The sequence below is a fragment of the Mixophyes fleayi genome, chromosome 7 (genome assembly GCF_038048845.1).
Source record: "Mixophyes fleayi isolate aMixFle1 chromosome 7, aMixFle1.hap1, whole genome shotgun sequence".
In the NCBI taxonomy this organism is placed as follows: Eukaryota; Metazoa; Chordata; class Amphibia; order Anura; family Limnodynastidae; genus Mixophyes; species Mixophyes fleayi.
Genome location: NC_134408.1, coordinates 49537132 through 49564680, shown reverse-complemented (window position 1 = coordinate 49564680; position 27549 = coordinate 49537132). Strand labels below are relative to the sequence as shown.

Here is a 27549-nt window from a genome sequence, read left to right as displayed (position 1 = left end):
GCCATATCTTGGGGAGGAGTGCCTCTCCTGTCAGAGCCCCATATTACTATTTGTTTTTGTTTTTCACCCTTAAGCACTACATAGGGCCTTTTACAAAAGGCATCAATTAGTTATTTCATGTTAACTTATTTGACCAAAATGCTGATTTTAGTAAAATGTTAGCAACGACAAGTCACCTAAAATTAATTAGAAGGTTTTAGGGATCTCAAATAGGCAATTTAACTGTGTGTGTGTGTGTGTGTGTGTGTGTGTGTGTGTGTGTGTGTGTGTGCCCCCTTGTTGTAATGGGGAAATAACATTTTTAAAAAATAAATTTAGTGCTGTTGTATGTTATCTACAAGCTGGAGAGTCAAGCTTATAAGCAGTCATTCTATTTGAAATGTTGCAAAATGCAGTATGAGGAATATAGCTATGATAAACGGAATGACCTACCACTATATTTATATTATCAAAGAAAGTGGGCTGAAATGTAGTATATGGGTAAGATCTGATGTAAGTTGAAAACATGGATGTAGAGCCATAACTAGACATTTTACTGCCCTGGGCAAAATACTGGCACAACCCCAATCCCCCAGCCCAAGTGGTAACACATCACTGGAGGATATGTGACTAGACCTTTAAAAGAACAATGCCCATCTCCAACCCTGTGCTGTGCTCTCCCACCCGTGCTTGTAGCTTTGAGTACCTGGTTCTATTGGTGATATCTTAAGCTCAGTTGCTGCTTGGCTGGATTCTGGAATGTTGGGTCCCTGTTTGGAAAAGCTATAGTTATTATTCACTTCCTGGAAAACTGAGCAATGAGTGAACAATCTAGGCAACCCACAACCAGACGGACATTAAATCTGTAACTTTTTCTGTTCAGTGAATAGGCCTCCTTTCACACAATTAGAGCCAGAATTTAATTAACAGTATTTACATTTAATAAAAATGCGTACCCCCCCCCCCTCCCCATATCCCCGACATTAAAATTAAATTAATAGCAACCACGTTTTATATTTATGCCTCCTTCTCCCTAACCAGGCCGTCATTAAAGTAATAGTGTTTACGCTTAATAAACAAGTATCCTATCCCCCCAACCATCCCCAATCTTAAATTGGTAAGATTCGCATTTAATAAACATACATTCCATATTTATTTTTTATATTACTTATGGTTTTTATAGCTTGTTTTTTTATAGTACTTTTGCATCATGGATTTATGCGTGCCAAAGAAAACCCCCTATGTCTCCAACCCCCAGCCCGTGAATCTCACTCTATTCCCTCCAGACCCCCTCCACTGCAGCCACCTCTTCTCAGCAGCCCCTGCAGTACCTTAATTAATTCAGTGCTCCTGAGCTTCTCTTCTTCGTCTCTCTGCTTCTTCTTGGAGTATCCTCTTTCAGTGTCTTTTTGCTCCTCCTCCTTCTTGCTTCCATTCTGGCTCCTATGGTCTTCACTATTTTGACAGCATCTTAATGTCACTTTTTGAATGTCAGCAATGCTGCAGGAAGCCGACACGTTCCTCATTGTACAATCTCACTGTCAGTGGTCAAGTGCTGCACCATGGCATGCACCGCATTATTGTTTGCTGAGTTGGTAAATAGCGGGCATGTGTTGCAACCCCTCGACCTTGCACCATCCTCATTTCGGCCCTGCAAGGATGGCATTACATATCCACCAAGATCACTGTGGGGGATGTTGGAGGATAAGAAATAAAGGAGCCAGGTGAGCAATTGTTGGGGTGATCCAGGGGTGCAATGGATGACAGAAACATGCAGAGAAGGGTTTGAAAGCCCAGATAGAATGAACTTTAAAAATTTTGAATATGAGTGATTGAAGAACTTTCAATGTGCCGCACTGGGAAAGGAGGCCTCCAAACCTCATGTTTTTCTTTGCTTCTAGTCATTTAGGTGTGAGTTGAGACCACCACGTGAAACATCTGTGTGTGTGTTTGTGACAGATGGCCTCCTTAAGAGATTGCAGTCGGTCCAGTTAGAAGATGCAGTGTGGCATCTTGGCAAAAACATGTGGCACTTCTTGGGGAGGCAAATTTAAAATGACAATATGAACATTGAAGTTTGACTCTCAAATCTCAGTATTAAGATACACCTGACAAGTATTTTTGTGCTAAAAGGCAAAAGCAGCAGTTTTTTCCCTGCATGCAAAAATTGTATTTTCACTGATTGTATTCCAAAAAGAATCGTCCACCCTTTTGCAGGATTGGCTCCTAACTCTAATTGAGGCCCAACGTATACATACCATAGGGAACATTTAAAAGATCTTGAGAGTGGCAGATAACAGGTAAAGTGTTTGCTGGATTCCTAGAATGTCCAGAATCGGTATGAAGTGAATGAGATATTAGGTAACATATCACTGGCTACTAAGTACAGAAGGATTTTGAGATGGAGTAGATGATTATTAAAAGATCTTAATTTGTGCCGACAGGTAGGGAATATTGCAGTTATGGAATGAAGACAGGGAAGAAGCTCATTGGTGGGGTAGTGAGAGGGTGATATGGATAAAGGGTTGTGATGTGGGGGATGAAGGATGTAGTAATTCTAAGACTGATGATAATGCAGCATAATAAAAGAAATTGCTGTTTAAATGTTTTGGGAATTAATAGGTGTTTTGGGAACGAGTGGCAAGGGATAAAGACAAAAGCACATAGTAAGTATACAATCTGTGAGATTGTGCGTTCGGTTTCTGAATGTAGCAGATGAAGATTGTTGCATGTGGTCCTCCGATGTCCAATGTCTGTTCAGCTGTCTTGTTTAACTGGGATCAACGCTTTGTAAGTAAATCAAATTGCACCCACACCTCACAGTTGCATCCCCTAAAGTAAACCTTTAAGTAAAGGAAAGATAGTATACACAGATCACGTGGTTGGAGATCTTACTATGTTGATCTGTCATTCTCTGCCCTCATCATGTACTGCAGTATGTTGATACTTCAGAAATCCTCCCCTCCAACTGTGCTCTAAACTTCAGTCTGTGCTGTTCAGTCAGAGGATGAGTGACTACTCCAAGACATCTGCCTCTAAAATCAATGGAGCATCTCTGCACCATATTCTGCATTAATGTAGACAATTAGTTGCGTGTGACAGAATTTACCAGCAAGGGTTGGAGAAAGGTGGTGAGGGAGGCTGATTTGAAAACAATAATGTTCTGAAAGGGTATGGGGTCGACGGCAATAAATTCATTTGGTCAACCATTAGAATGTCAACAGTATCCTTAAATCGACAATTTGAATGTTGGCAATTGAAATGTAGACCGTATTATATTGTTTGGGTTAGGTATATTATTGTCAAACTAATAATACTGCTGATAATTGAATTGTTGACCTGATAATGCTGCACTTGAATTGTAGACCTAATAATACTGTCAACATTCCAATTGTCAATCGTGTAGTTGTCGGAAAATATGTATCACTCTTCTGAAAGCAATCATGTATTTTAAAAGTTCAATTATTTATCCACATAAAAACATGTATATAGTAGTGTTTATGATAAAACACACTTATTTTGATGTGAAATCGTATCCTGGGGATCGTGACTACAACATGGTTATGATATATAATAAATAATTTCAAGAGGAATGTCAGCTAAAAGAAATTAGTTGTATTTTGTAAATTGCCTTTAAAAATTAGTACTGCTTGGTTTCCTGCAAGATGCTGTTTCGATATGTGTTTATAACCGTTCTGGCCCGCATACTCAAAAGGGTTGTGCATTACCCTTAATCCAAGTAATGAGTTAAAACAAAACATTTAAAGAAAGAAAGAGACACCTATCTGTAATGGCATATCCTCAGGCATTTTAAATAAGTGTTACAAGCTACATTAAACAAATCTGTCAATAAAGCAGGGAGGAGCTTGGGGCCATTGTTGGAGGGTCGCCTTTTGCCCATCACTGTTTAAAAAACTTGTAATGCCCAGCATTGTAGAAACAGCCATGTGCATGTTGTCTGTCATATAAATGTAAACTTATTAGAAACAAATAAGTGAGAAATTGAGTTTCACAGCAAAATAAATATATCTGGTGCAGGCTGTAAAAATAGCAACTTTATCTTTGTTATTTAGAAATAGAGATGGTGATTATGGAAAAATCAAAAGCAGCCGAAAAGTCTGTGTCTGTGGTACAGGAAGAGAACACAACAGATGAGGAGAAGAGTGCAGCTGCTGCTGCAGCACGAGCAAGTGAGAACAGGTAACAAGAACGTAAGAGAGCACGCAGGGCTCACAATGGAGAGGAACACACGGTCTGTGTTGAGTAGATCATGATGTTACAGTTTAAGAATACTGACTCAGTTGCTAAGTTCTAGGACATAGTACTAATTATTGTAAATTGCTTTATAAATGGTAATTAAGAGAAAATTATGGATATCATTGCAACTTTGCAAGATGGAGATGCAGTTTTTTTTGTCAAATTAAGTATGGTCAATGTAATGCAGCATTAGTAGAATGGGTTGTTTTGAAGAGCTCAATGATTTCAAGCGATAGGATGCCACCTTTGCAATAAGACGGTTCGTGAAATTTCAATCCTGCTGCATATTCCATGGTCAAATGTAAGTGATATTATTAGAAAGTTAAGGCGTTTAGGAACGATAGCAACTCGGCCACAAACCAGAAGACCACGTAAAATCACAGAGCGGGGTCAACGCCTTCCCGACCAACATCAGTACTTGACCTCATAAATGCTCTACAGAACGAATGGGCACAAATTCCCATATAAACACCCCAACACCTTGTGGAAAACCTTCCAAGAAGAGTGGAAGCTGCTATGGCTGCAAATTAGGGACCAGCTCCATATTAAAGTGTGTTTGTGTGTGTGTGTGTGTGTGTGTGTGTGTGTATATATATATATATATATATATAGATATAGATATAGATATATATAGATATAGATATATATATATATCAATAATTTGTGTGTATGTATAAGTATATATCAATATTATGTTTGTATGTATATATCAATATTATGTTTGTATGTATATATAAGTATATATCAATATTATGTTTGTATGTATGTATGTATAAATATATATAATTTAAACACAGAAAAAACAAGATATCATATGGCGCTTAGCCCAACATTTTGATGCAAGAAGATTGTCCATACAGTGTTACACTTTGATACATCCTCTTATGTACAAGTGGCAGCCAGCTTCCAATAGACCGGTTGGTAAGTCCGGAAAAATCTACAGCTAAGAAAAAGGAATATGGTGCACTATAGTATAGTAGTTAGACGGTCCAGTCCGATGTAATAAGTGATAATGAATATGCGTACTAGATAAAGAAGTGAGTAAAGCACATCTTATGTTAAGGTCCCAGGTTCATGGTCATGTATCACGGCAGGCTCCAGAACATATGAGGAAGGAGATAGAATACCAGAGATAGTGTGTTATCTTTTATAGCTATCAATATAACACCAAAAGTTGAAAAGTGGGCTGTCTGTAAAATGTTGTCGGAAACAATCATGTATAAGGTAATTCCTATGGGAAATAAATGTAAAAGAATTAAGTCTAAACCAATGTGGCTAAATAAAAAGGTAAGGGAAGAAATGCAAAGTAAGAAGCGTGCGTTTAAATTGTTTAAGTCTGAAGGGTCAGAGGAGTCCTTCCGTAGGTACAAGGAATGTAATAAAACATGCAAGAAGTAAATTAGTTTGGCTAAATTAGAAAATGAAAAACAAGTTGCAAAAGAAGGTAAGACAAACCCCAAAAAGTTTAAGTATTTAAATGGCAAAAGGAGTAAAAAAAAGATAATATAAGACCCCTAAAAAGTGAGATGGGTGAATTGATAGATGATACGAAGGAAAAAGCAGAGGTATTAAACACTTTTTCTTCAGTATTTACTAGAGCGGAAAAAATGGTAGGAATAATACATAAAAATGGAAATGAAACCATACCATTAATTAATACTTGGTTGACAGAGGGAGAAGTCCATATTACGATATATATTACGATAAATAAAGCTCCAGGTCCAGATGGCAATATACCCAAGGGTTCTTATGGAGCTAAACTCAGAAATAGCTAGACCGCTATTCTTAATTTTCAGAGATTCAATCTCATCAGGCTCAGTACCAAGGGATTGGCAGATGTGGTGCCGTTGTTTAAAAAGGGGACGAGATCACATCCAAGGAATTATAGACCTGTAAGCCTGACATCAATAGTGGGGAAACTAGTGGAAGGTATATTAAGGGATAGTATTCAGGATTACTTGGTGCGCAATAAGATTATTAGTTGGAATCGACATGGATTTGTGAGGGATAGGTCATGTCAGACTAATCTAATTAGTTTCTATGAGGAAGTTAGTGGAAACTTAGACCAGGGCAGCACAGTAGATGTGGTCTGCTGAGATTTTGCAAAGGCCTTTGATACAGAGCCACACAAGAGGTTGGTTTACAAAATAAAGGAACTGGGTCTAGGAAACAACTTTTGTACTTGGATCGAAAACTGGTTAGAGAATGGGGAACAGAGATTTGTGATTAATGGAACATTTTCTAATTGGTCAAAAGTTTTAAGTGATGTACCTCAAGGTTCTGGGCTGGGGCCACTCCTGTTTAATATATTAATGACCTTTGTGATGGTTTAGAGAGCAAACTTTCTATTTTTGCAGATTACCCTAAACTCTGTAAGGTAATAAAATCTGAGCAAGATGTAGCTTCTCTACGAAGGGACTTAAATAATTTGGAAGATTTTGCAGCCAAATGGAATATGAGGTTGATAAATGTAAGGTTATGTATTTAGGGATCAAAAACAAGAACGCAATCTATAAATTAAATGGAATTAATTTAGGAGAATCTATAATGGAAAAAGATCTGGGAGTGCTTGTAGACAGTAGACTTAGCAATAGTGCTCAATGTCAAGCAGCAGCTGCAAGGGCAAATAAAGTATTGGCATGCATAAAAAGGAGTATAGATGCAAGGGAAGACAGTGTAATTTTGCCACTGTATATATCGTTGGTAAGACCTTATCTTGAATATGCAGTACAGTTCTGGGCACCACTCTATAAATAAGATAATTATGAACTAGAAAGGGTTCAGAGAAGTGCGACAAAATTGATAGAGTATGGAGCCATTAAATTATGAGGAAAGGTTAGCTAGTATAGGCATGTTTACTTTAGAAAAGAGGCGTCTAAGAGGAGATATGATTTCTATGTACAAATACATTAGGGGTCAATACAGAGAACTTTAATGAAAACTTTTTACCCCAAGGACTATACACAGGACACGTGGTCACCAACTAAGGTTAGAGGAGAGGAAATTTTACAACCAGCAAAGGAAGGGGTTCTTTACAGTAAGGGCAGTCAAGATATAGAATTCACTTCTAGGGAAGGTTGTGATGGCAGATTCAATAGATATGTTTAAGAAAGGGTTAGACAATTTTTTGGTGGAAAAGTGTATCCACGGATACGACCGTTAATTAAAATGAACGATAGTAGTGGATATAGGGTAAAAATAGGACTTTAATATTGGGTCTTGGGGGGATTTTCACAATTGAAACAGATTGGCGGTTGCTTACTCTGGATCAATTTCAAATATAAGTGAGGGATCGAAGGAGATCCAAAATAGGTTGAAGCTGATGGACTGGTGTCTTTTTTTCAACCTCATCAACTATGTTACCACTTCCACTAATCGTGTGTCACGCCTGAGGATCTTTCTGTACCCAGACTCGAGTGTCTCTGGAGCTGGACTACGTGGACAAATCTGGGTGGCCTGATAATGTTTCTCTGCATGTAGTGAATGGACTGGTGCAGATGGTGATTACACCAGCAAGGGAGAGCAAACAGGAACTGGATTGCTGTGACCGGAATGGAACCAGATTGCTGAAAATCGGGCTGGAGCCAGAATGCAGACTTCACTGCAGAACTGGATAAATAGCAAGAATGCCAACCAGGTTGGCGTCTGAAAAACAATGTTGCACTGGCAAGTTGAAGAAGATTCCCCAGGGCTTTACAGGATTCAGAAGCAATATTACAATATACAATATGAACTCTAACTATAGTTCACAGCGTCAACGCGTTTCGTTTCTATTAGAAGCTTCATCAGGAGGGAAAGCAGTATATCATATAGAAAGTACAGCCAGCATATCTGTGTTAACTAACGGGCGTCATCATTTTGCCCCTTCACAGTAGGTGTCGTGGCTTTCTGCGCATTTGCGAGTGCGCGGCGATATTGGAGGTAGTTTCCAATGTAATTTGTCCACAGTAAGTGTGTGAGGCATGAATCTAATCCCTAATAGGTGTCACTAATGTAGTATAAGTAATCTGGGGTCACTTGTTAATATTTTGATAAAGAAGCTGCAATGGTGGCCATCTTGGATGTGGGCACCGTTATACTTATTGCCCTCTGTTCTACCTATTAATTAGGTCAATTACATATAATAGTATCATACATAATAAATATATAACAATAACATGTACAAAAAATAAAAATGTGGCACAAAGCCAGAGGCACTTAGAATAAATAATACATAAATTAAACAATAAAATATGATAATATACATATAGCCACTATAAAACCAACTCCAGGAAAAATAAAATAAAATATAGAAATAGATAAAACAATAATAAAATGGTGCTAAAGTAGTGATAAAAATATCACTATGATTCAGGACAAGATAGACTGTTCTCCGGTGTAAGTATAAAATCACTTTGCAGTGTAAAATGCACTAATAATAATTGCAAAATAATATAAATGAAGTAAAAATAGCAAACCACAGTGTTGTTAGAATGCCAAACAGAGCACAAGGAAGGGTGGGGCAGAGTGGGGTCACAAAAATTGTACTATTTCGTAACTCTCATTCATACCCTGTTGTGACAGGGTGCCCAACTCATAGACCCAATGCATTTCTCTTTGTGAGAGTTTCTTTTGTAAGTCTCCCCCTCTAGATCCCAATTTCACCTCTTCTAGAGTCTTACAATTTAATTGTGATGGATCCGAGTTATGTTTATGTAGGAAATGTTTCGATACTGAATGGCTTTCAATCTTATTCTTTATGTTTCTCACGTGCTCTTGTATATGTAATATTAGGATACTTTTAGCTTTCCCCACGTACTTCAAGCCACAGGAATATTCTAATAAATATACCACTGAGATGGAAAGACAGTTCATGAGTTTTTATCCCAAATTCCCTACTGTTTTTATGATTGGGGAATGTTTTCTTAACAGGATTTACATATTTGCACACGTTACAATGATTGCATTTCACAAACCCTTTCAGATCTAAGCATGTAGTGGTTGTGTTTTTAGTACCCGTCAACATGCTCAATATTAACAAGTGGCCCCAGATTACTTATATTACATTAGTTACACCTATTAGGGATATGATCAATGTCAGACACACTTACTGTGGACAAATTAACTCTGGGAACTGCCTCCGATATTGCCGCAGACTCGCACATGCACATAAAGCCGCGGCACTATAGTGCTGTTGTGTCCTATAGTGTATAGAACTATAGTTAGAGTTCATTTTGTACATTTGTAATATTGCTGAATCCTGTAAAGCCCTGGGGAGTCGTCTTCAACTTTTTGTGCGTAGGTTGTGGAACAAGAACATCTGCTCACCAAGAGGGACTTTACAGATACCATCTGACCAGATTGGTAGTTCAGATAAGCAATATGTTTTTTATTTCTTTCTAAGTGCAAAATCTATATTGTATGTGCAGTAAAATGTTCATGTGAATATACTACACTTTATGGTATCCCTATTTTTTTTCTGGACAACAACGGATGAAATACGTTGCTGTAAATAAGCTTGTTTTCTTCGTGATCTGAGATATATATATATATATATATATATATATATATATATTACACACACACACACACACACGATTCGTGGAAGTGGTGTTCTATTGATAGTTATAAAATATAACACACTATCTGTGATATTCTATCTCCTTCCTCTATATGTTTTGGAGCCCACCGCGATGCATGTTCGTGAACCGGGGACCTTAACATAAGACGTGCTAAACTTTTTTATCTGGGACGCGTATTCATTATCACTTATTATATATATTGATTGGTAAGCGCTCTTAGTGGGAATCTGGGGAAAGGAATATTGGATGCTGCCGCTGCCCCACACGGAGATAAGCCTGTTTTCTCCAAACAAACACAAATCAAGGGGCAAAATGAGAAGCTGGGCACAACAGGGGAAGGACTATTCCATACACAAGGGTTATAAGACAGGTCTTCAGACAATATCTAATGTGGGTTCCCTTGATCACACCACAATAATATAGTGCATCATATCTGGTACCCATTTTTATACATAGATGTCTATTTCACTCCATACCATATATTCTGTGCATTATTTGTCCATAATAAATGTCCAATCCATAAAAATTAATTGGCACTTCAAAACACCACTATGGTATATTGTCCGCACTTCCTCTTTGTTATTGCCTTGTTTCCTCCTCACCAAGGATGTTGCATATAGGAGAAGAGAGATAAAGAGAGGAAATTGTGGTGCAATACCGTTGATACTATTTATTCCAATAAAAATATTAAAAACACTCACATCTCGAAATGTGAAATGATTCACCTAAAGCTTTCTTTATCTCAGCATCCACTCCTTCTCATACACGCCATAGTAGTACCGCACATGAGTGTCCCAGCTGCAATCAGTCGTTTTCGGGCTTCAGAACGCCAAAGGAGACTCTGTGATGTCGAGGGGGCGTGGTCTGATACGTGTGCTGTTTCTATGGGTCCTGACGCGTTTCATCACATCCAGTGACTTCATTATCACTTATTACATTGGACCGGACCTTCTAACTACTACATTATTGGGAGCTATATTCCTTTTTCCAATCTCGCTTCCTCTCCCCCCCCCCCCCCCCCCCATATGTGTGTGTGTATATATATATATATATATATATATATATATATATATATATTATAGAGAGAGAGCGAGAAATGTGTGTGTATATAATAGCTTTAGACAGTGGCTGCATTTTATATACTGGGTAATGGATGGGGCAGTTTTGGGAGGGTGGGGCTCTGGTTGAGATCTTGCACGTAGGTGCAAGACATATAGCTGCACTTGCGAGCGTGTTACCAGATTATTGTTTCTATTTTGGATAAGTAGATTATTTAATGGTTGCACACAATTATTAAGTAAATTCTTCATTGTGGATTTGAAATGTTTCAAGTATTTTTTTATTTTTTTCTATTTGTCTCTGTTAAGTACCCGATATCATGTTTCTGAGTTTTTCTTCCTAAATTTCTTTTTTTCACAGACCCTTCCTTGACATGGTTTACAGTACACTGGAATGTTCAGATGATGATTACTATACTCTGTTTGTCTTATGTCTTCTTTATGCCATGTCTCATAATAATGGTAAGTAATGAGGACAAAAATGGTAGATATTATCTTGTGATTTGCCTGTTAATGCATTGACATATGGCCAAGCGCAGAAATAATGTGTTGCCCTGGCATCCTGGGGCATGATGTTCCACAGACGCTGGAGAGTCTGTGTCTAGTACTGTGAGACAAATCTGTAAAAAACCACAGCACTCTATAGTAAGAAGACAGCTTCCTGTTTTAATCCATGTCCCATTTCAACATCAATAAACAGAAATAAAAATAGGGTGTTTAGAGCCAGTGAGACACCCAGAAGGAAGGCTGCATAGAGGTGATAGACAGAAGATAGCTGACTTTTGTTTGTACTATAAGGCATAATACTGCATGTTGAAATTTAGCTGGTAATGTTATAATCTGTAAAGTTCTGCAACAAACATTTGATCTGATTATAAAACTATGCTTTTCTACACAGCTAAGGAAGACACAAATTCCTTTTTCTCTTCAGAATAAGATGAAGTACCATAGAAAGATGTGGGGAGAGGTCAGTGGAGCACATTGAAGAGGTAGAAACAGAGTAGGGCACAGAATGCTCAGACCAAAAAGGAGATATGGAGCAGTAACTACGGTTTCCATATATGCAATTTTGTTGTTCAATTTGACCAAAACTGTGTTGGCTAATTTCACCCAATCAAAATCATGCAGTCATACCACATGTGTAAGGGGCCTGAATTCTGCCTGCAATGTCAGACTGATGGGACTTAGAACATCTATAACATACAACTACCACCCTATCACCAAAAACCCAAATATAAAGAAAGGGATGACTATTTTAGAAAGAACGGAACATGAAATGTGCTGTTTCATGAGTGTCCCGCTTTTCTGTTTCAAAATCATAGTAGTTCTAAGGGTGATGGAGAGTCAGCATTAAGTAATATTTTTTATTTATTTTTTTCGTAACCTCAACAGCCTAGTCACATGTAGCTCCTGTTATTTCTTCTTATTGTGAGATTACATTCTTTTCTTTTTAAATTTTTTTAGTCATGGTTCTCCATTTTCTCTGAACAAAAAGACTTTGAATTAAAAGGTCAGAGTGACTTCTCACATAGGTTTGCTGGGTCAGGTTCTTAGAAACAGAACGGTTTAATTAGCACTATAAACCATTTCTAGATTACACTTTGGTCAGTGACCTGTTTCTTTGACCTACTAAATGATAACCCTGTGAATTATAATAAAATCATACTGCTTTTGCCAGCAGTGTACTTACAGATTAACATGTGCTTTTTGCCAAACATAGCAGAAAATGTAGAATTCCCACAAAACACATGCCTGTTACTGTGTTAGCGCTAACTACTCTGATCATCCATAGTGACTTGAAAGTGTATTCAGCTCCCAACACATTTTTCAGGTTTTGTTGCTTGCATATTCTGAATTTGAAATAGATTGAAGTAAATGCCAATGTTCCACATAGTATTGAGTAGCCTTATTAACATTTATTTATATATCTCCAGCATATTCTGCATCGCTTTAGGATTGCAAACACAAACCGTGAGAAAATAAGACTAGGTTTTAACTAACTTGCAAGCTACCATGTGAAATCAAAATACATTTTACAAAACCTTTACAATTACTAAAAAAAGGAAAAACGGAAATGAATTCGTTTTATAAAGTATCCATACCACAAATGTAATTGCAAACTCAAAACTCGATCTGTTACAATGTGTCAGTCCCTAATGAATACACCTGTGCTCCAGCAAGGAGATACAGGAAAACATGCACTTTTAGGGCTCGCTGAGGACTTTATTTGACAAACCCTATCTTAGAGCATGGTGTAGAGCTGTTCCAAAGGGGAAAAAAGTTTAAAAAATAATGCATAAGAGCATTCTAGACAAGTCATAGAGATATACAAATTCAGGGAAATGTATAAGGTGATCAAAAGACAAAGAATGTCGCCCATGTTAGGAACCCCTCCAGCCGGCACAACACAACTCGGAATCTACTCTGCCAGTCAGGTGTTCACTGGAGCCCCTGATGGTGGGGACAGACTGGGCTGCAGACTGACAGAGGGTCGTGAAGTGTGTACCGGCTGGGGAGAACCCAAGCAAGTGGAGTGGAATCCAAGCAGAGGTCAGGGGCCGGCAGCAGACAACAGTACCAGTATACAAGCTGAGGTCAAGGGTCACAAGCAGACAGGGAGGTCGGTATTCCAGCCAGAGGTCAGGGTCACGAGATTCACAAGCAAAGTCCAAATCCAAGCCAAGGGTCATACACGGGTAAACAACAGCAAGTCCAATAGACAGGAACAGGGCAGAGAGCAGGTACAGCAGGCTGGATACAGAGACTATAACCGGCAATGAGGCAGTAGACCTCATTGTCTTAAATACAGCCAAGAGCCAATCCGAACCTGTCCCACACTTGCAGGCTAATTGCCAGATACTTAGAAAGACCAATCAGGGCTTAGCCCTGAAATCCCCACTTGCAGGCTAATACCTGCTAATTCAGACACTGGCTGAATCTGATTACTTGCCTCTAGTGCGCCTGTGCATCCGGCCGCCGAGACGCGGCGCTGAGGAGGCATCCGGCCGTTGCCTTGGCAACGGTCGGAAGTTGGAGGGAAGTGACGTCCCGGTCGTCATGGTGGCGGCCGGGACGCTCGGGCAGACAGGAAGCGAGCCGCGGCGGCTGTGAGTACCGCCGCAGCTCGTGACAGCCCAGAGCTCATTTCAGTCCATTGTACAAAAGTGGGAGAAATATAAAATTACAGTCATACTTGCTAGTTCAGGGTGCTCCCTGCTCTTATTTGAGAAGCCAACTGTTTCAGAAGTAGATGCTCCATTGGAATATAATGTAAATGTTCAACAATCTCCAAGGCATTCCACAAAAGGCCATTCTGAGAGGGTCACAAGGAAGAAGCCCTCACTGAAAGTCATATCTTTTCTTACAACGATACTTCAGAGATGTGGCCACAACAATTTCTATTTAGCCTGAAAGCTAAGTAGAATATATGGTACAAATCAAAAACTGCAGGTAACACCGTCCCGACAGTAAAGTATGGCAGTGGTAGAAACTCAGAGGAAGTTTATATTTCAGCGGTACATTGATCCATAGGATAGTGCAAGAGTAAAACTGGAGTAACTTAAAATAAAGATATTATTGAGTGGCCCAGTCAGAGTCCTGACCTTTAATAAAATAAATAAAACAATTGTGGGAAGGCTTCAATCTTTCTGTCTGATGAACATTAATATTGTTGCTGCTGACCCAGGTTCAGCAGGTTTGCAATGGGCAAATATTGCTCTATTCTAGTGTTCAACGTTAGAGACTTTTTCAAAAACACTACTAGCTGTAATAGCGGCCAGAGGTGTTGGCTGAGGGGTTTAATACTTAATAAATGTTTAAGTTTTCTATTTAAAATGAATTTGTTGCACTTTATTATCTTTCTGATACTCTGAAGATGACTATGTGACTCGCAAATAACATTTCCAATTGTAAAAAATATTCCAGGAAATTCTGTGAGAAAATGTATAGGGGATAGATACTTTTTTAAGGCACTGTAGCCTTCAAGATGAGTGCAATATAAAGTATGATGGTCAACAGTAGACTCCTCTTAAATCAATGTACACGTGGCATTAAAATTGTGTATTTCACAAGCATTATTAGTACAATGTGAAAATAAAACCATTATATCAGATGAGACCATATCTTCTTGCTTTTTGCCTTCAATTAACTTGTGTTGAGCCTTAGTGCCTTATTTTGAGCAGCAGATTTTGAAATCTTTTGTGCATCTCAATGGGGAAAGCATTATAAAAGGAATTTTAGGAGCACATATGCATTTCCATATGTGTTTAGTTTAAGCAAGATAACTTCCTGTTTTGTAACATATGTATGTTTAAGAAATGTTGATAAAATGCATACCAAACCCATACATAAACATAATATGGTTTACAGGCGTTTTAACTTGCAGTGAAAAAAATGCATTGCAAAACCCAGTGAGTATGTACCCTACCTCTGTTATACTAGACATGTCCATTCTGGTGACAGTTATTTGTTGGCGTTAGGCACCATCTTCTTCATTCTTATGAATTCTTATTAATTTTTTTTCAGAAGTTTTCCTATTGCATGCCACATTTACCAGAGATTGTGACAGTCTGGAAAGACCCCTAAACTATTTGAAGTGAAGTTGTTAGTTGCTATTGTTGTTTTGTATCAGTGTTAATTAATAGTGTGCTGCTTCTATTTACATAAATATATAAACAGTACAGTAGATAAAATAACAAAACTTGTGAAATGATACAATTTTATGGAGATCTATGCAACACAATTTGCAGAGCGCCTTAGGGTGGTGTCACACAGGTGCTTCCAACTAAAAATTCCAAGTGTATAGTGTTCATGTCCCTATATGCTGGTGTAAAGTAAATGGGAAACACAGACTCATGCTTTGCTGCCATGTGTTGGGGTGAGATTTCACCATTCACTTCGGTGTGTCAACTTGGAGTGATTTGGGTGCTACCAGCACTATTGCTATTTATTTGGAAAAATATCGGCATTCAAAGCACCCGTGTGTCATTAGCCATACAAACAGAACACCCTTCTCAGCAATATGTTTTCAGTTTCTGCTGCCTTTCTTTTTATTGCTAGGAATAGAACCTACTAAATTGGAAAACATCCAGTTGTCTTTGCATCCAGCAAAAGGAAACCGCACCTACAACCATGTGTTAGTAGAAAGGTTAATAAGGATAATGAACCAAGCAGCGCATCCAGGTAAGTGGCTTGTCTTGGTACAGTTGGATGGATACACTTCTATTTTTGAGATGATCAGCATGCTTGTATGCCCTTTCTGTGTCTTTAATGACATTTTTCATTTCTTATGTAGAAGTTCTGTATGTTTTGGAAATCTTGTGTATTGATATAGATGGCACCTGATTCTTCTACAAACCTTTACCAGTCTCTTAGAGGTGTTCCTCTATCTTATACTCTAGTATTCTACACATGATCTGAATGTTGTATTCACTCTACGTAGTTGAATGAATTACTTATTTATTAAGGTGTCGGTTGGATAGGTTGTTCTCTGAATTTATAAGAACAACACCCTCACTGCCTTAATTGGAGGCGTGCAAGCAATTAAAAATGTAAGAGACTTGAGAAAGGATCACAATAAATATATTAAAAAATACTCTGCATATGTTTGTGTAAATAATCATATGTAACAATTGGGTCATGTTTGCTACTAATGTGAAAGCTACATGGACATCTTCAGAGTATACAACAAAAATAGATATATGATTGTATATAGATGTAGCAAGCTATTAACGCTGGGTGATTCGCTCCCATTGCTTAGCCCATGCTGTACAGTTTCTACATGCATAATTTTAACATTAAACACCAAACCATTGATACATATTACTTACAACACCATAATTAACTGTATGGTTTAATGTTGACTAATTGTCAACCACAGCTTACACTAAATGACAGATGCTGGAGGTGATAATTAAAACTTAATCTAAAATAAATAACTTGGTAGCATTTGTGGTCTGAGGGAGATAACTGTCATTCATTTTCAGAGAAAACACACATGGTTGAATAGTGGAGAACTGCAAGTGATTGACAGTTACCTCCTCTCTATCTAGTTGCTTTATCATCATCTGCTTTCTATTGAGCATATCTCAAGAGCTCTTTTTTGCTCTTTCAAATGCTTCTCATTAGACTTGGTAAAAATAAAATCCATGACTGGACGCTTAGGACTTGTCCAGCACCATGCCTTTTAAACAGAAAATACTTGTGTCGCTCTGTAATATAATAGGTGTTTCAGAGTGACAACTAGCAAATTATATGTGCATAATTTTTTTGAGGACACTTCAGTGTTGTAAATTAAATTGCTGCCTGTTAAGATCACATATACAACATTGCATTGGAATCAATACATCATTATTTTAATGGTATTTTACAAGCGGTTTACTGATGTTGCTTTCCATTTGTAATGCAATTCGAGTGCTTCCTGAAAAAGTGCTTGTTAGAATGAACCTCTAATGCAGGTGATCCCTTCACCCATGAATTATCCACTTTCCATTAAGTGTCAGAACATCCATGCGAACAGCATTTTTTTTATTTTTTATTTACAGCATCTATATACCGATCTACCCTTTCCACATATAAAACAATTGCCACCTAATTACCACACAGTGGCAGATCCATAATCTATTTCTTGTGGTGTTGCAGATGGCAAAGTACGTTTGGCTCCCTTGGAACTTGCATGTATTCTTCTGAAGCAGCTAGTTCTAATTGATGGTGACTGCATTATAAAAGATGTCCACCTAGCCTGCTTGGAGGTAAGTCCTACCTGTCCCCCTGTCCCTACATAAACTGAAATATGCTTCCTAACATAAGCTGAAGGACCGCTTTAACAAAACTTGGCCACACATGATCCTATCCATCCACTTGGCCCAAGCATTGAACAACCGGTTTTGGCTGTGTGTGGTCAAATTAAATAGATTTGGCCATTTGTTCTGATCCTGAGCGAATGAAACCCATGTTCTTGCAGTGACTGTTAAGCGCTCACATAGAAAGATGTTTGATATTTGCTGATAGTAGTTAAAGGCATGCCCAGAATAATTTAATCAAATCCATTTCAAACTGATCTTTCTTGTTTTGTTGATTGTTTTGGAGTCATGCTGTGATATTGGACCAGTTTGAAATTTCTTGCCAGTAATATCACTTTATATGGACCAGCATAAACTATTCTAACATTTTAAAATAAATATGCAGATTCCTTTGCTTTAGTGAATTTGAGAGATTCCCCTCTGTTGCAGTATTAAAGCATTTACTGGTTGAAGTATAGGAAACTTATATTTTTCTATCTTATTGTTCATCTCCAGGGTGCAAGAGAAGAAAGTGTTCACCTACTGCGCCACTTCTATAAGGTATACCGCTATACATTTACTTTTTGGCAAAAAAGCAAGGGTTTGTCTGCAAAAAGTTTGTTAAATTAACTAATAGTCTATAGGTAGTCTTAGGTGCTTATCTGTCTCTGAACAGAATTTTTCTGTTGGTAAACTGTACAGAACAAGCTTATTTATCTGCAGTCTGCACCTGATGCCCTAAAGGGCAGGGACATCATTACTGGACAATAAAAAAAAATCCTTAGTTTTCACAACACTTTAAGCAGATTCGCATTGCTATGTGATTGTGCTAAAGTTAAAGCAGAGAAAAAAAATATATAACACCTAAACATAATTGTTGCTTTTGGGGCTTAGGGTTTTTTTTCTTTCAGTTGATACTAGGTAACATCCTAATCTCAGAAATGTCACCGTTAATTGGAAACCCTGGTTATTTCATACAGCAATAATACTTTTTGATTTTATTCAAATTACCAATTTAATTTTCCACATGTCCTGGCTGTGTCCCTGCTGCCTGTGGCATGTAGAATATGCCTCTTTAAAGATTCTGTATGTATGGGTCAGTCCACCCACTGGTGGATGTCTGTAGCGCAATCATTTTTATATTTCTATTGGAGGTTACAGAAAGGCAAGAAAACCATTACCACTGGCATGCATACAGAGTATTCTAAAATAAACACTTGTCCGGAATTTCTGAGAATAACCTCACTCTCATTTGTAGATCAATAAAAAAAAAAATTTGTTCTGGAGCACAATATGCATATTATTAGGGGTGTGTGTTTTTTTACTCTTTAGTTATAGAAAGCCCCATATTATGCAGCCCTATCCAGTGAATGTTTAATCATTCCCAGCAGTTAGTTTGTTTGTTTCTGTGTTTTGTTGTTATATATTTGCTATAATTGTGCTTAAACTGTTTTATTGCAGTGACTGCACATAAAGTGAAATACTTGTAAAAGCTAAAGTGTTCAAGTACTACTATACGATTTCATTTACCCAGTGTCTTTTGTTTCATCTTGGGTTTTAGTTTAACCTTCTGCTGTGTTGTCAAGTAAGATGTGAAAAACACACATTATATCTGCATATTCAAAGAATTGTCTTGTGCCCAAGATGGGGGGAAAATAAACATTCTTTCATTGTACCAAGAATATACGTGAATTGTAGAAACACAAAACAGATGTCGGACTAGAGTTTAAAGAATGTGGTATTTAGCAAACTGAGAAGCTTGTCATTGAATAATGTAGATTCTTTATTGTTTTGCACTTAGGGAGAGGAAATTTTCTTGGACATGTTTGAAGATGAGTACAGGAGCATGATGGTGAGTCCTCCAGCAACCTTAAAAGATCTTGGCTTCATATTGCACATTGGCACTTTGCTCACTTTCCTTTGTCTTGCGGCCTTTCTGGCTCATTCCTTACTTTGGTGGAGAATTTTGTGGCACATTTTTTAAATGTCAAATTAATTTGCTATATAGATAACTCTAATTTTCTATATTTGCTTTAAAGGTTTTAAAATTTTCAGATTTTCATTTTTTTTCTGACTACATCTTCCTCCCACACTTTTAAATTTTCATGAGTTCGATTCCATGACCTTATCTGTGTGAAGTTTGTATATTCTCCCCATGTTTGCGTGGGTTTCCTCCGGGCATCCCGGTTTCCTCTCACAATCCAAAAACATACTAGTAGGTTAATTGGCTGCTGTCAAATTGACCCTAGTCTGTGTGTATATATGTTAGAGTATTTAGTGTGTAAGCTCTATCGGGGCAGGGGCTGATGTGAGGGAGTTCTCTGTACAGTGGCGCTATATAAATAAACAATGATGATGACGATGAACTATTGTATTGAGTTGTGTGAGTTTCAGCATACAATATAAAAGGGGAGGTTTTTGACCGTACCAGGTATACAAACATCTTTAATAGGAAAATATATAATATTGTGAATATCTACCAAACTGGTTTTGTAGATATATATATATATATATATATATATATATATATTTATTTTTTTTACACTGGAGGTTGCATCCTCACACCTACAACATGGTTTACAGCGAAAAAGAAGAAAGGGAAGGTGTAATGGAAAGAATCGGGGCACTCCTAGGACATCAACCCATAGTTCTTTGCCAGACACCTGAAGCACTGTATGTGCAGGGCAATCTTTTACATTAATGCTGGGAGTGTATATATGGTTTATTCCAGGTTTCATTTGTTACAGTTGATGACATATTTCAACAGCAAAGCCTGGCTTGTGTCCAAATGCTTATATATATATATATATATATATATATATATATATATATATATATATATATATATATGTGTGTGTATATATATATATGTATGTATGTATTAGATTTAATCTTGTTTTTTTTACCATTTAAATGATTATAAAGGGACGATAAAGATATATTTAAAGGGGTGTTTCTCGCTTTGTGGTAACTTTTTACCTCTGTAGACGCGGCTATCTTGACATGCAAATACATGCGCTTTGCCGTAAACTCTGATGCAGTTGTGCATAAGTATGAGGCGGCTGCTCTCTATGTGCAGGTCCGGGACTATTGAGAGGCAAACGGATAACCCTGCCCGACCACTCTATGATTTTGTTTTAAACACGATCAGAGCTGCCAGGCACCATACTCTGCCTGCCCGTCTCTGCAGCCCACTACTGATAGCAATGAAGAAGTGGGTGGGCACTAAATACACGCACACACCCCTTATTCGCCATTGTTGTTGTTGATTTATAAGGCATCACAGTGCCCCATAATGGCAGACAGTGGGAAAACAGGGCATACATTAAACAGGGACAAAGTAGGTAAAATAAAGGCAGACATGAAAACAAATGGTAGAGAGGGCCCTGCTGATGACAGAGCTTACATTCTAATGGCTTGGAGTGTGTCACTTTACTGCTCCTGTGCAGGACTACTTGAAACACCTGTTGGCTAGTTCCTGGAGGTAGCCAATAAACACCTCAGTGAGTAAAATGAGGGGAAATGGAGTTTTATTGCAAATAATATGGCACTTGCTCAGCTCCTCATTGCTACATTTATGTTGTTTTTTCATTTTAAAACACAATATTCAATGTTCGATCGCTCAATAGGATTTCACCAAATGATTCAAAAAACTTTAGAGCGTCTGCTATCTTTCAGGTTACCTATTCTTGTAACTGCTGTTTTCAACTACATCATATTAAAATTGTCAATTGTTGCCAACTTGTTGATTTTAATTTGACATTGAATATCCTATATTACATGAATAAATATTTAATGCATATTTATATAAATTGTAATTGCAATGCTAGATTTGCTGCTGTATCTACACCAGGATAACTGGGAGAACAGAGGAGCAAGTAAAACAAATGACTAATCTCTGTAGATGATACAAATGTATTTTATAATATTATTACTGTCCTTCATATAGTATAATATCTGAAAAAGAAGCCATGTTGTGTGAGCTAGCTATATGAATAATCTTCATATAACAGTTGGATGTACATTCAAATGAAAATGCTTCATTTCTGTTGTCTCCCTAGAGCAAACCACTGAATGTAGAATACTTGATGATGGACGAGTCTATTTTGCTACCTCCAACCGGAACCCCTCTGACCGGCATAGATTTTGTAAAGCGCTTGCCTTGTGGAGATGTTGAAAGAACACGCAGAGTAAGTTGCTTCCTTGTATGAAAGCCTTAAAAAAACTTTAAATTTATATTAATTAATTGTATAGCTAATAGTATCTTAGTTAAAAAGCAGACATTGAAAAAATATTTTCATAGGAGCTTCTATATGTGTGTATGTGTATGTATTAGAGATGCTCACTGACCCCTGTGTTTTGGTTTTGGTTTTGCCTAACCGCCATTGCGTGTTTTGGTTTTGTTTTGCTATTTTTGAAAAAAACGAAACATTTTTTGGTCTGAAATAACCTAATTTAGTGCTCCACCAGTTTCTTGGATAAGTGAGGTAATTCTAAAGTTAATAAATTATGAAAAAACAGTTTAATCCCTGGTAGGCCATCCTTAATTCTAACACTTGCCTGCAAATTATACAGACAAACCTGGTTGTCTTCCCCCTCCATCTTTGATTGGCAATGTAGCCATCATCTTTGGGTGTATGTTACACCCTCCACTTGTAGTTAAATAGAAAAAAATCAGCCTGCATAGACTGAACAATATACAAAATAAATGGACCAGGGTAGTTTGGTGGCTGTCTATGACGCCCCCCCCCCCCCAACTATTCAGCCGTTATAGAGTCTAGAATATAAATAGAAATTGAGAAAGGTAATTTGGTATCTGTCTGCATCATAATCATCAATATCATCATTAGTGCCCTCGTCACCTACACAAATCTCCCCCTCATCCTCTTCTAATTCCAAAGTGGCATCCTCAATTTGTGTATCACCGGCTACACTCGGCCTGTTCAGGCACACATCAGCAGATTTGCTGAAAGGGCCCTTCTTTATGGGTACACTGTCACTAACAGAATGCTCACGATTAGACATACCCCTGTTGGATGGACTCTCCACAGGGATTGCTGTCATTTCTGATTCAGAGCATACATTATCCTCTAATGCCTTAGTGTTTTCTTGCAGCTCGGCTTTGACGTGTAACAGTAGTTGTGCACAACTTTTAGGCTCCAAATTACTTGGTCTTGCTTGATCACGAGTGACCGTACAAGAAGAAGGCTCGGTAACTTTTTTGGATCTGCCACTAATAGAGGAAGGCGAAGGCCTCATTCTTTCTTTGCCACTTCGTGTGTAGAATGGCATGTTGTCAATTTTTTTTTTATCGGCACTTAACTTTTCCTCAGCTACACTTCTTTTTCGCTTCAACACGGTAAATTTTTTTTGGTGTGTGTTTTTTTTACCTGCTTTAAAAAGACTATGTATTTTGACATCGCCTTTCCCAGATGACGTACTGGGAACACTACCTTCAGGACTGGTGACAGAACCGGGTTGCTGATTCTGCTCATATGTGGACTGCTTTGAATCCATTTTAATGAGGCCAAAGCCCTTGTAGTGCCAAAATTGTATTAGATAGATACTTCTGACAAATATGACTCTTGACAGCCAGAAAAATTACAGTAAACACTGGGAAATATGGGACACCCCAAAAGCACTTTGAGTGCCAGAAATTGAAAAAAAAACCTCCTCTATCCTCCTCTTACTGCTGTAACAATTGGTATTAATATTAGAATTGTATAGAATAGAAACAATAATGTGTCCAACTATTGCTCTGTCCCTGAGCTGATATAACCCTGCTCTCTCCCTCTGTCAAATGGCGATGGATTGCTGTGGAGGCGGGTATTTATGCTTTTCAAATCTCGCGAGAACCGAGCTCAGAAATACGAATACGTCACGATGACGTTTTGCCTCGATTTTGATTCCGAATGGGCAGGAGAGTACCGAGCCTGCTCGACTCGGTACTCGGATAGGCGAAATTCGGATGGATTCGGATCTCGGGGAACCGAGCCTGCCCATCTCTAGTATGTATGTATGTATATATATGTATGTGTGTGTGTGTGTAATATATATATATATATATATATATATATATATATATATATATATATATATATACATACACACAACCTAACTGTAATAGCCGGACAGCAAGAACACTGTATTAAATATGGAAGTCCATAAACTCTTTCATATAGAGCCACTGTAATCTCTAATAAACATGATCTGTCAGGGTACAGTTGCCTTTTGCTAATATTAAACTTGTGGCACTATCATATGTAATAATATTGAGATTGTAGGAATGAGTTCCTAATCATTGCCCCTAAACTAATAGAGATGTTAAATAACCATAACACTATAGAAACTATACAGATCCTGAATTAAAAATCTGGTTCTCCCAACATACTCTCTATACACAGAAAAGTAATGAACCTGAAATATCACGACATGACACACAACATATTACATAGAATAACATGAAACAGAAGGTAAATATGTCCCTGTCCAAATGAGCTTACAAATCTAAGAGGTATGAAGAACCCATGATACATAAGGCAGCAAAATAACAATTGTATTTGATAGTGGGAAAAGTGTAGGTGACTATTGTTAGGCAGCAGCATTATCAGCCTCCAGTAATAAAGCAGTCTTCCATGACACCTCAACTCCCGGTGGAGTAGTACAGTTGAGACAAGGAAAGACAACAGCAAGCGGAGACATGAAACATGAACCAGTCATTGTACAAATCTTAAAACAATAACTATAACTGTCTTTAACCATTTATCATGACTGAGTGTCCTTCCTCTGCTGGCTGTATAGGATGCATTTGCGCTGCACAGGCCATCTTGTGATAATCTGCTAGTTTGTATAGTTGTTTTCTATATTCGGTAGCAGCTGCAGTCACCAAGGAGGCAAAAGAGATCACAAAGAAGGAAATAGAGACGGCAACAGGAACAACTGTTAAACTCACTATGTCCAAATGAGACGGTATTCAGTAGATCTTCTAAAACAATCTTGTTCTTGGTGTGATGGTACTGTTTGGCACCACTGCAATATGTTCCCACTGCATTCACAAATTATTGCATGTTTTACATTTGTTGGAGGATGATTTTGTGGGAGGTTAAACACACAGCTAATCTAAAGCGCAGCTGTCTCCAACTGCTGTCCACATGCCACCAAATATATCGATGATATGAGATTGTTTGTAAAATTTTCATTATTGATGCCTGTAATCACCAACCACACAGAGCCAGTACAAAGCGCAGTGCCTGTACTACCCGATTGCCTGGAGCCAGGACCTAGCGTAGCAACACCTGTAATCCCCAGCTGCCCGGAGCCAGGTCCTAGCACAGTGCCTGTAATCCCCAACTGCCCGGAGCCAGGACCTAGCGCAGCAGCACCTGAAATCACCAACTGCCCGGAGCCAGGACCTAGCGCAGCAGCACCTGAAATCACCAGCTGCCCGGAGCCAGGTCCTAGCATAGTGCCTGTAATCCCCAACTGCCCGGAGCCAGGACCTAGCGCAGCAGCACCTGTAATCCCCAGCTGCCCGGAGCCAGGTCCTAGCATAGTGCCTGTAATCCCCAACTGCCCGGAGCCAGGATCTAGCGCAGCAGCACCTGAAATCACCAACTGCCCGGAGCCAGGACCTAGCAATGTGCCTGTAATCATCAACCAGAACTAAGCGCAGTGCCTGTAATCACCAACTGCCCGGAGCCAGTACTAAGCACAGTGCCTGTAATCGCCAACAGCCCAAAGCCAGTAACTACAGTAGCGCATATCCTGTAATTATAACGGTGTTCCACCAACAGATACAATTGTTGTTTCACTATATTATATATTAAGTGTTCCCCCACCTCTTAGATTGTTTGCTTGTTAGGGCTGGACCATCTTTGCTTTTCTTGTCATTGTATGCCATTTGTTTGTTTCATGATCCCCTCATTGTACATAGCTGTATAACATTTTTATGCTTTATAAATAAGAATCTTTTGAACCCATGGTTTTGTTATTTAATGTATGTAGTGCTTTTTTATTATGCAAGTTCTGTTTCCAGATTAAGTATATTGCTGCTTAAAACATAATGTCTAGGAAACTAAAAACTTGTAATATTAACATTAAAATGTGGTTAATCAGTATATAATTTGGATGAGCAGTGGGTTTGCCAAAAATTAGTCAGGGGAGTCACCCAAAATACTATGGCAGCCTATGTTTTAGGATCCATCTCAGAGGTTGGGAACTCCTAGTTCAGCCAGTGTTCACTACTATCACACATGCACACCTGAGCTTCACTTTCTTTCTGTTCCCACGGAGTCTCCTAATGCTTCCGACAATAAAATAGAGTGGAACCAAAGCTGTGGTGTTAGGTATACACCGGCAGAATGAGATTGTGTTGCAGTAAAAATTGGTTTATTGAGACTCTGCAGGAGACAGGGTATGATGACCGTACTGAACTGGCAATTATGATATGCAGGATGATGGCTGAAGTACAACAGTAATAGAATTGCCAAAGGGAACAGGAACATGCAAATAAATATGGAGATAGACTTTGAAGCCGAAAATCTCTAGCAATAGACAGCCACTGGTAATGCAGAAGTGTCTCTGACACTGATTCACAATAGTAAACAGTCTCTGGCATAAATGGTATTCACTTGAGGCAGGTATACAGACAGGATGATGGTAACACAGTCCAAAAAACACAAACCGTTGAGAACTCAGAACAGCGGCACTACTAAGACAGGCCCGATACCACTCCGGGATCATGAGGCAGAAGTCCGAGTCATGCAGAGCCAGGGATCAGGAGGCAGAAGTCCACGTAATGCAGAGCCAGGGATCAGGAGGCAGAAGTCCGCGTAATGCAAAGCCAGGGATTAGGAGGCAGAAATCCACGTAATGCAGAGCCAGGGATCAGGAGGCAGAAGTCTGCATAATGCAGAGCCAGGGATTAGGAGGCAGAAATCCACGTAATGCAGAGCCAGGGATCAGGAGGCAGAAGTCCGCATAATGCAGAGCCAGGGATCAGGGGGCAGAAGTCCGCGTAATGCAGAGCCAGGGATTAGGAGGCAGAAATCCACGTAATGCAGAGCCAGGGATCAGGAGGCAGAAGTCCACGTAATGCAGAGCCAGGGATCAGGAGGCAGAAGTCCGCGTAATGCAGAGCCAGGGATCAGGAGGCAGAAGTCCGCGTAATGCAGAGCCAGGGATCAGGAGGCAGAAGTCCGCGTAATGCAGAGCCAGGGATCAGGAGGCAGAAGTCCGCGTAATGCAGAGCCAGGGATCAGGAGGCAGAAGTCCGCGTAATGCAGAGCCAGGGATCAGGAGGCAGAAGTCCGCGTAATGCAGAGCCAGGGATCAGGAGGCAGAAGTCCACGTAATTCAGAGCCAGGGATCAAGAGGCAGATGTCCGCGTAAAATGCAGAGCCAGGGATCAGGATGCAGAAACCCACTGGAGCAAAAGGTACAGGGCCAGAAAGCTAGCATATAAACGCAAACACTGGCAATATGACGCTGGACAAGTGAGGACCTACCTCAGAGATACCTCCAGTAGGATTAAGGAGGGGGCTGATCTCCTACAATAACTGCTCCACTTATGGGCCCAGGTGTTTAAAAAGCGACCAAGATGAGCCAGAACAATGTGACACCGCGCTTATGAACTTACAAGGCTGGGATAAGGACAAAAGTGATCACATGCAATTCCTAACATGTGGGCTAAACAATAGGACATTAAACATCTGAACTAAGGGAAGTTATACTTGTGGGTTGTAACAAATGGGACCTCATGACATTTCACTATTCATCTTTCCTGGTGTATTTAACACCGGAAGGTTATTTTACAGCAAAAAAATTAAATTTCTTGTACAAAACGATACTGGAATTCTTCAGTTTTTAGTACTCCAAGCTATCAGAGATTGATAGGAGTTAAAAATGCTAAGCTTT

General features: G+C 38.8%; 1 protein-coding gene across 6 annotated transcripts in view; it reads left to right on the top strand.

Moving 5' to 3' along the window:
- Positions 1–27549, top strand: part of CLEC16A (C-type lectin domain containing 16A) — a 260297-nt gene that overhangs the window by 68653 nt on the left and 164095 nt on the right. For all 6 annotated transcript variants that reach the window (XM_075179808.1, XM_075179805.1, XM_075179807.1 and 3 more), the window contains 7 exons: positions 4053–4179; positions 11217–11317; positions 15914–16036; positions 17495–17604; positions 18151–18195; positions 19436–19486; positions 21696–21824. In XM_075179808.1, coding sequence (XP_075035909.1) covers positions 4053–4179; positions 11217–11317; positions 15914–16036; positions 17495–17604; positions 18151–18195; positions 19436–19486; positions 21696–21824 — 686 coding nt within the window. The remainder of the gene's footprint in view (positions 1–4052; positions 4180–11216; positions 11318–15913; positions 16037–17494; positions 17605–18150; positions 18196–19435; positions 19487–21695; positions 21825–27549) is intronic.